The sequence below is a fragment of the Rhopilema esculentum genome, chromosome 11 (assembly GCF_057945365.1).
Source record: "Rhopilema esculentum isolate cy_ngs chromosome 11, ASM5794536v1, whole genome shotgun sequence".
Classification (NCBI taxonomy): domain Eukaryota; kingdom Metazoa; phylum Cnidaria; class Scyphozoa; order Rhizostomeae; family Rhizostomatidae; genus Rhopilema; species Rhopilema esculentum.
The window spans coordinates 1,962,501-1,972,500 of NC_142825.1; the positions used below are offsets into that span (position 1 = coordinate 1,962,501).

At 43.8% G+C, this 10,000-nt stretch overlaps 1 protein-coding gene across 1 annotated transcript; it reads left to right on the forward strand.

Annotated features, from left to right (window-relative positions):
* The first annotated feature begins 250 nt into the window (after nucleotides 1–250).
* On the forward strand, nucleotides 251–6,604 carry LOC135681345 (uncharacterized). Its single transcript, XM_065195769.2, has 2 exons — nucleotides 251–1,070; nucleotides 1,122–6,604. Exons 1-2 carry the CDS (start codon nucleotides 636–638, stop codon nucleotides 6,426–6,428), a joined length of 5,742 nt encoding a protein of 1,913 aa, XP_065051841.2. The 5' UTR covers nucleotides 251–635; the 3' UTR covers nucleotides 6,429–6,604.
* The last annotated feature ends 3,396 nt before the right edge of the window (nucleotides 6,605–10,000 follow it).

The window sequence follows — 10,000 nt, forward strand, 5'->3', positions numbered from 1 at the left end:
CTATCTATCATGACTATCTATCTATCACGACTATCTATCTATCACGACTATCTATCTATCATGACTATCTATCTATCATGACTATCTATCTATCATGACTATCTATCTATCATGACTATCTATCTATCACGACTATCTATCTATCATGACTATCCATCTATCACGACTATCTATCTATCACGACTATCTATCTATCATGACTATCTATCTATCATGACTATCTATCTATCACGACTATCTATCTATCATTGTTCAGAAGACAGACATGTGATACTTTCATTCTTGTAATTGTTGATTGGAACAATAACTTTTACGCGTCTGGACACAATAGTTGTTTGAGCAAGTTGTTTTGCGTTAAATTGGACAATGGTTGGTTAGTAGAGAGTGTTAATGTGTTTTTAGAGGACAGTATTTGTTAATCCCTTGCGTAATGGACAATCAAACTAGTGACAATATTTTAAAGTTGTTTACGTCGTTAATAGTATAAATTAGGTTCGTATTCGTAGTTAGTTAGTTAGTTTTTAGCCTTCGGGCTTAAGGATCAAAAGTCGCGGACGGTCTTTCAAACATTTGGTAGCAGAGGGTAGTTTTGCCGTGGACAAACTTGGACAGAGGAAGGCCAATTGACGAGAAGCATGACTTCAAACGCAGGTGAAGAAGGAAGGACAGAAGATGGAATCGGAAGAGGGGAAGACGTGGAAGATTTGGAAGAAAAATTGGAAAGCTTGAAGCAAGAAAAAGCAAAAGCAAAGTCGGCGTTCACACGTGCAAGAAAGCAGTTGTTGGAACTGGTGGAAGAAATGGATCTACCAAACAGACATCAGGTTCGAGATGGGCAAACGAAATTGGACAGCACACAAGAAAGGGCACTGAAGATCATGATCGCACTGTCAGAGCACTATCAATGGCAGAAGAACGGAACAGCAAGACAAAAAGTTACTCAGGAAATGGAGCAATTGGTGCAAGAATTCGAAGAGACCCACAACAGAGTACAGGAGTATCTGGATGAACGAAGAGATTCAGAATCAAGTAAGACAGCGGGATCTTACAACCCACGAGAGGATCGAAAGGTAAGCCTTGGAGCACCTAGATTTAATCAAGAGACTTATTTGCCATTTCAGGAAGCGAAATTTGATTCTTCTCAATTTCACAACAATTCTGAGCGACAAGAGCTTCAGCACAAGTCAACCAATGTCGGTGTTGGCGCGAAAAGAAGTCAGTTTCCAATGACCCCGGAGGAACATTCACAGCAACTGCAACAGTCAGTCAGATTTGGTGGTGATCACAGACGATCTGAGCGATATTCACACGAAGAGTCACTTGGTCAGGACATGTGGCGACAGCTGCAGCGTGTTGCGATTCCCGTTTTCTCTGGTGACAAGCGAAAGTATGAGAACTGGAAAGCTGCATTTCTGGCTTGCATTGACAGAGCTCCTGCGACTCCTGAATACAAGCTGCTGCAGTTGAGGCAATATCTATCTGGCGTTGCACTGGAAGCGATCGAGAATCTTGGCTTTTCTGGAGCTGCATATGAAGCTGCAAAGGACAGGTTAGAGCGAAAATTTGGTGGCAAGAGGAGGGAAATCGCAATTCACTTGGAGGACATGGATAATTTCAAACCAGTGAGAGATGGATGTTCAAAAGACATAGAGAAGTTTGCAGATCTACTTGATGTTCTGGTGGTGAATCTACTGGAGAGTGGACGTCACGATGAATTGGGAAATGGATCTCTCTACATCAAGCTACTGAAGAAACTTCCAGAAACACTGCTGACGCAGTACAATCGATGGATCTTTGAGAATCGAAGAAGAGAATGCGTTGAAACACTGAAGATGTGGGTGATTCAAGAGTCTGAATTCTACACAGTTGCAAGAGAGACAGTGCATGGTGTATCAAGCGAAAGAAGAAACAGTAGATCAAGAAACTTAGCAGGAGAGAAGAAAACCACATTCTTTGGTGCTACTGAAGAATTAACACAAGTGAATCGTTTTCAAGTTGGTAGATCAGGTGTCACTGGTGGGAAATACGGTAAGCAGCGACTGTGCAAAGTGTGCAATGGTAGACATGGTGTATGGGCATGTGATGCTTTTCGAAACATGGACATTCGACAGCGATGGAATGTGGCAAAGCATTTCAAATTGTGTTTTCGGTGCCTTGGTGATGACCACAGTGGTAGTAAATGTACTCGAAGTAGAGTGTGTGGTATTCGTGGATGTCAGGAAACACACAACAAGTTGCTGCATAGCATGGGTAACAGGATCACTGGAAAGCAAAACAGCAATGAAACAAGGACACCAAAAGCCTTCAATCAGCAATCAGTCAGCAGTAGCAGTCAGCAACAGTTGTCATCGTCAGTCACGGAGGGGGAGCGTTTGCAGAGGAATTTTGCAACACAAACAACGATGGTGTGCTCAAAATCAGATGTCAAAGGAGCAACAGCATTGAGAACCATTCCGGTTGTTTTGAAAAATGGCTGTCGAAGATTGAAATTGAACGCACTTCTTGATGATGCCAGCACTCAAACGTATGTGAATGAAGATGTTGCAGCAGAACTGGGTCTCAATGGTACCTTTGAAACAATAAAGGTCAATGTTTTGAATGGAGATTGCAAGTCTTTTCAAACCATGCCTGTCGAGTTTGGACTTGAAAGTGTAAGTGGTGATGTTGACATCAGAGTAAAAGCACTTACTGCAAAGAGAGTAACTGGAAACATGAAGGTCATCCAATGGTCACATCTAGCAGACAAATGGCCTCATTTGAAGCACATTGATTTTCCAGACACCGGTTTGAGACCTATCGTGGATTTGCTGATTGGTATTGACTACCTTGACATGCACTATTCTTACGAAGAAGTCAGGGGACAAGAAGGAGAGCCCATTGCCAGACGAACGCCATTGGGGTGGACATGCGTAGGATGTCCAGAAGGCAAGAAGATCCCTGATACCCATTTCAGCAAGACGACTTTGTTTACTACAAGCAGATCTGATGTCGATGAAATCAACTCAACAATGAAGAAGTTTTGGGATATCGACTCAGCTGGAACGTTCACCCAGACAACAGTGGTGAGTCCTGATGAGAAGGCTGCATTGGAAAAAGCTGAGAATTCTTTCAGGTTCATTGATGGTCGATATGAAGTTGGAGTACCATGGAAAGAAGATAGTTATAGAATGGTGAACAATCACAAAATGGCAATGAAAAGACTTCAGAACACCGAGAAACGTTTGCTCAAGAACCCAGATGTGATGAAGGCATACGATGAAGTCATTGATCAATATTTGGACAAAGGATACATACGAAAGGTTCCAGTCTCTGAGAAGCAACCTGACAGCAAGTGGTATCTTCCTCATTTTGCTATATTGAAACCCAACAAAGCGACCACCAAGATCAGAATCGTCTTTGATGCTTCAGCAAAGTATGAAGGGACATCCTTGAATGACATGATACATTCAGGCCCGAAGCTGCAACGAGAATTGTTTGATGTTTTGCTACGCTTTAGATGTCATCCCGTCGCTGTTGTCTGTGACATTGCTGAGATGTATTTGAGGATTCAGATTCCAGAAGCTGACCGTGTGTATCATCGATTTCTTTGGAGAAGATGTGACCAGGACAGAGATCCAGAGGAGTATGAATTCAGCCGAGTGGTGTTTGGTATAACAAGTTCACCGTTTCAAGCACAGTTTGTGATTCAAAAGCATGCTCAGTTGTACAGATCAGAATATCCGATGGCTTCAGAAACTGCACTCAAGTCAACCTACATGGATGACAGCATTGATTCAGTACAAGATGACGAAAAGGGAATCCAACTGTATCATCAGCTTGCAGCTCTATGGAACAAGGCAGGCATGCATGCAAGAAAGTGGCTCTCTAATTCTCCAGAAGTTCTCTCTGTAATCCCAGTAGAAGACAGAGCATCTGAAATTGATTTGGACAATGGAGAGCTTCCAACTGTAAAGACCCTTGGAATACTTTGGCGAGCAAAGGAGGATATTTTCAGTTTTCACTCAAGCCCACCTGAAGAAAATCAAATCATCACAAAGAGATCGTTTCTGAGAACCATTGCATCATTGTTTGACCCTCTTGGTTTCTTGGCACCATTCATCGTTAGAGCAAAAGTGGTAATGCAGGAAATCTGGCGACAAGGCTTCGATTGGGATGATGAGCTCGATGGCGAAGTCAAGTCAAAGATTCAGAGTTGGTACAGTGAACTTCACGAGTTGTCAAATCTTTCAGTGCCAAGATGTCTTCACACTGGCAAGCATAAAGATGTTCAATCAATGCAATTACACGTTTTCAGTGATGCATCAGAAGAAGCTTATGGAGCTGTTATTTATGCAAGGTATGTCTACGTTGATCATGCAGCTACTACTAATATTGTCGCAGCAAAGTCACGTGTTGCACCACTGGCAGCTATGAGCATTCCAAGGATGGAACTAATGGGAGCAGTCACAGGACTTCGATTGGCGGTATCGGTAGCGAATGCAATGCAAGTGTCAGTGAAGCAAGTCAAATTCTGGTGTGACAGCATGAACACACTTTGGTGGATCAGAGGACATAGCAGATGTTTCAAGCCATTTGTTGCAAATCGTGTTGGTGAGATTCAAAACATGACAAACCCTGAGCAATGGAGATATGTTCCCACGAAGGATAATCCTGCTGATCACTTGACAAGAGAGATGGTAGCATCTGCGTTGGCAAACAGTGAGCAATGGTGGAAAGGACCAGAATTCTTGGAAATGGCTGAGGATGAATGGCCTAATAATCAATTTGAGATGTCAATGGAAGCAGTATCGGAGCAGAAGAAGTCTGGTCGTTCAAAGATGAAGTCCGTAACAGAAAATCATGAAGAGAAACAATCATTGTTTGCTGATGCAGTTAGCAAAAAGAAATCTACGACTGGTGAACAAGTGGAACCAAGTAAACTGATGAAAGCGGGTAAGGAGAATTCTTGGTATTTGGATCCTTCTCATTTTTCAAGCTGGCTTCGACTTACAAGACTTGTAGCATGGGTTTGCCGTTTCTTGGACAACTGTCGAACAGCAAAAAAAGAAAGAATTAATGGAGAATTGACATATGAAGAGATCAAAGATGCAGAAATTCATATCATTCGAGACGTGCAGCAAAATGCATTTGCAACCGAATACCAGCAACTGTTGAAAGGAAAGCAAATGAAGAGTGACAGCAAATTGATTGTGTTACAGCCACGAATCGATGAAGATGGACTTCTACGGTGTAATGGAAGATTGAGGTATGCTGACTTCCTGCCATACGATGCAAAATATCCTATTATTCTACCAAGGAAGAACTGGGTTACAAAGCTGATCGTGAAATTCTATCATGAAAAGGATCATCATGCAGGTGGCACAAATCAGACATTGGCTGCTATTTCGAGTCGTTTTTGGATAATTTCAGCAAGAGAAGAGATAAGAGAATGGGAAAACGAATGCAACTGGTGCAAAAGACGAAAGGCGAGGGCATGCAGTCAGATCATGGCACCCCTACCAAGCATTAGATTGGCAATGTCATTGCGAGCCTTTGAAAGAGTAGCTGTAGATTATGGAGGACCATTCATCACCATGCAAGGGAGAGGTAAGCGAAGAGAAAAACGATATCTTTGTCTTTTCACATGCCTAGCTACCAGAGCAGTACACTTGGAAATGGCATTTGCCCTGGATACTGATTCATTCTTGAATGCCTTTTATCGAATGGTGAGTCGTCGTGGGAAGCCTGAAGAAGTTTTTTCTGACAATGGTGGCAATTTCGTAGCAGCTGACAAGGAGCTACAGGAGCTCGTTAAAAGATTGGACCAGAATCGAATCATCCAGAGTGCTGCAAATCGTGGTATCAAATGGCATTTCAATCCTCCTTTGTCACCACATTTTGGAGGAGCTCATGAAATTATGATCAAGGCAGCAAAACGTGCGTTGAAAGGAATCCTGACAGATGCAAATGTGTCCGATGAAGAGTTGATGACTGCCATCACAGGAGCAGAATCGTTGCTGAATTCAAGACCGCTGACATACCAGACAGCAAATGTGGATGATGATGTACCTTTGACCCCGAATCACTTTCTCCATGGCCAAATGGGAGGCAGATTTGCACCAGAAACGGTAGACCAGACAACGTTCAGTCCAAGGAAACGATGGCGACGTGTTCAAGAACTGGTGAAGCACTTCTGGCAACGTTGGTTGAAAGAATGGCTACCAGGACTAAATCCAACGACAAAATGGCACAAAGAGAAGAAAAATTTGAAGGTAGGGGATATTGTTATTGTTATATCGCCTGATAGCCCCAGAGCTCATTGGCCCCTTGCAAAAGTCACCCAAGTATTTCCTGGAAAAGATGGAAAAGTGAGAGTGGCACAAGTACAACTGGGAAAAAAGCTATTGCAGAGACCAGTGACAAAATTATGCCTTTTGGAGCATTGTTGAATGGTTGCTGGTGGCATTTGTTAATGGATGTATTTTTCTTGATGTGACGTTGCAGATATCACAAGATGAAGGATTTTCAGTTGACATGCATAGCTGTCAAGGAGGGGGAGAATGTTCAGAAGACAGACATGTGATACTTTCATTCTTGTAATTGTTGATTGGAACAATAACTTTTACGCGTCTGGACACAATAGTTGTTTGAGCAAGTTGTTTTGCGTTAAATTGGACAATGGTTGGTTAGTAGAGAGTGTTAATGTGTTTTTAGAGGACAGTATTTGTTAATCCCTTGCGTAATGGACAATCAAACTAGTGACAATATTTTAAAGTTGTTTACGTCGTTAATAGTATAAATTAGGTTCGTATTCGTAGTTAGTTAGTTAGTTTTTAGCCTTCGGGCTTAAGGATCAAAAGTCGCGGACGGTCTTTCAAACAATCATGACTATCTATCTATCACGACTATCTATCTATCATGACTATCTATCTATCATGACTATCCATCTATCATGACTATCTATCTATCATGACTATCTATCTATCATGACTATCCATCTATCACGACCATCTATCTATCACGACTATCTATCTATCACGACTATCCATCTATCATGACTATCTATCTATCATGACTATCTATCTATCATGACTATCTATCTATCACGACTATCTATCTATCATGACTATCTATCTATCATGACTATCTATCTATCATGACTATCTATCTATCACGACTATCTATCTATCATGACTATCTATCTATCACGACTATCTATCTATCATGACTATCTATCTATCATGACTATCCATCTATCATGACTATCTATCTATCATGACTATCTATCTATCACGACTATCTATCTGAAAGGCGAATCATCGGACATAACAATCAAATAGAAGCATCAAGTAGAAGAGAAGAGAAATAAGTTAGTTAGCTATTAATCTAGATAGCAAGCGAATCACCGGACATGAGATGCAAAAGCACCCAGGAGTTCTATCAAACAAGACCTTGATGAAACAAGCGACTCACACAAACAACAATCGAGTAGAAGGGAATACAAACAAGTGAGTTATTCATCTATCCATCTGATTATCAAGCGAATGATCAGACATGACATCCGAGGACACATCCGAAGACTTCTATCAATCAAGACCTTTATGAAACAAACAACCGAATCGCACAGGCAACAAACAAGTGAAAATGAAAACAAACACGTGAGTCTGTCATCTATCTAACAAGCGAACCATCGGACATACGATACAATGACACCAACAACTTCAATCAGTCAACACATTTATGAACAAACGAATCACAAAGGCAATGTTTGAGAATAGAGACGGACGTGCTGCCGATCAAAGGAGCGGGCAACCCTCGTCTATTGAGACGGAGACAGAAAGAGCTTCGCTCAAAGGATCCAGCAAACCAGGTTTCAAGGAACAGAGACGGCAAGAAGGACTTTGAGAATAGAGACGGACGAGCGGCCGATCAAAGGAGCGGGCAACCCTCGTCTATTGAGACGGAGACAGAAGGAGCTTCGCTCAAAGGATCCAGCAAACCAGGTTTCAAGGAACAGAGACGGCAAGAAGGACTTTGAGAATAGAGACGGACGAGCGGCCGATCAAAGGAGCGGGCAACCCTCGTCTATTGAGACGGAGACAGAAAGAGCTTCGCTCAAAGGATCCAGCAAACCAGGTTTCAAGGAACAGAGACGGCAAGAAGGACTTTGTTGATATAGACGGACGTGCTGTCGATCAAAGGAGCGGGCAACCCTCGTCTATTGAGACGGAGACAGAAAGAGCTTCGCTCAAAGGATCCAGCAAACCAGGTTTCAAGGAACAGAGACGGCAAGAAGGACTTTGTGGATAGAGACGGACGTGCTGTCGATCAAAGGAGCGGGCAACCCTCGTCTATTGAGACGGAGACAGAAAGAGCTTCGCTCAAAGGATCCAGCAAACCAGGTTTCAAGGAACAGAGACGGCAAGAAGGACTTTGTGGATAGAGACGGACATGCTGCCGATCAAAGGAGCGGGGGACACTGGTCTCCAGAGACGGGAGAGACGGAAGTAGCAGGTCTCAAGGGAAAGAGACGGACATGCTGCCGATCAAAGGAGCGGGGGACACTGGTCTCCAGAGACGGGAGAGACGGAAGAAGCATCTCTCAAGGGAAAGAGACGGACATGCTGCCGATCAAAGGAGCGGGGGACACTGGTCTCCAGAGACGGGAGAGACGGAAGAAGCACGTCTCAAGGGAAAGAGACGGACATGCTGCCGATCAAAGGAGCGGGGGACACTGGTCTCCAGAGACGGGAGAGACGGGAGAAGCAGGTCTCAAGGGAAAGAGACGGACATGCTGCTGATCAAAGGAGCGGGGGACACTGGTCTCCAGAGACGGGAGAGACGGAAGAAGCAGGTCTCAAGGGAAAGAGACGGACATGCTGTCGATCAAAGGAGCGGGGGACACTGGTCTCCAGAGACGGGAGAGACGGAAGAAGCAGGTCTCAAGGGAAAGAGAGTGTCTAGCAGTCTGTCTCTTGAGACAGTAACAAAGAGGCCTTCAATCCAAGGATCAAATAGGCCGAGTTTCAATGAACAGAGACTGATAGGTCTCAAGAGAAATTGTCAGACAGCTAGGTCTCAAGGGAAGCAGTCGGGCAGGTAGCCGATCAAAGGAGCGAGTGATATTGGTCTCATGAGACGGAAACAGAGAGGTCTTTGTCCAAATGAGGAAAAAATTTTTTTTTTCACTACCGCAATGAAAGTTTTGTTAGAGGCTTTTGTGTTTGCGGACAACAGAATAATGATGCATTTGCAAGATTTGGGGCTGGTTTGGACTCTTTTTGAGAAGATTTGTATGATATCGGGGGCACTCTATAGTTGTCTTGGCTATTTATGTGGGCACAGTGATGTGGCAAATGATGTCGGCGATGATGAAGCCAGGGAAAGGTGCGTGTGCTAATAGCGGCTGCGTTGCCCGGTACCCGTTGGATTCTTTGCACATGGTATCATTTGCGGGCTGTTAGGTCAGCCATGGTTGCCTTTGTAGGATGGATATTAGCGATGCTCCACGATCGCCTAATGACGAATAATTAGCCCACACGGTTGCCATTGCGTTTCTTTGGTCGTGTCGCTGCTTAGATCGGCTGTATGGCTACTTCCCTGCTCGTAGTTGCGAAGTTTGGTGTTCCTCTCAGGATTGCCGAACGGATCAGCGGTAAAGCTAAGAAGGAGCCCGATGCCATTGTGTCTATGCCATCGCATGGCCACGTCGGTTGCCTTTCAATACGGTGTGTGTCTGTGCATGTACTATCAGGATGGCTGGTGCATGTACGAAACCACCGTTTGTCTGTCTGCTATGAGTGCCGGGACTAGGCGGTCAGCGTCTTCCCGTGCACACGTTTGCCTTGTCGAGGGATGTTGTGTTTATGGCGTATCGCCATCAACTGAACAAACGCTTAAGGAAGCCCGAAACCAGGTTTAATCTGTGTTTCTAATTCGAACCTGCACTCTCTCTGGTCGCGTTCAACCGATCGAGAAGGTACAGAGACGAGATGGATGGAAAGGCGAGGGATATAAAGGC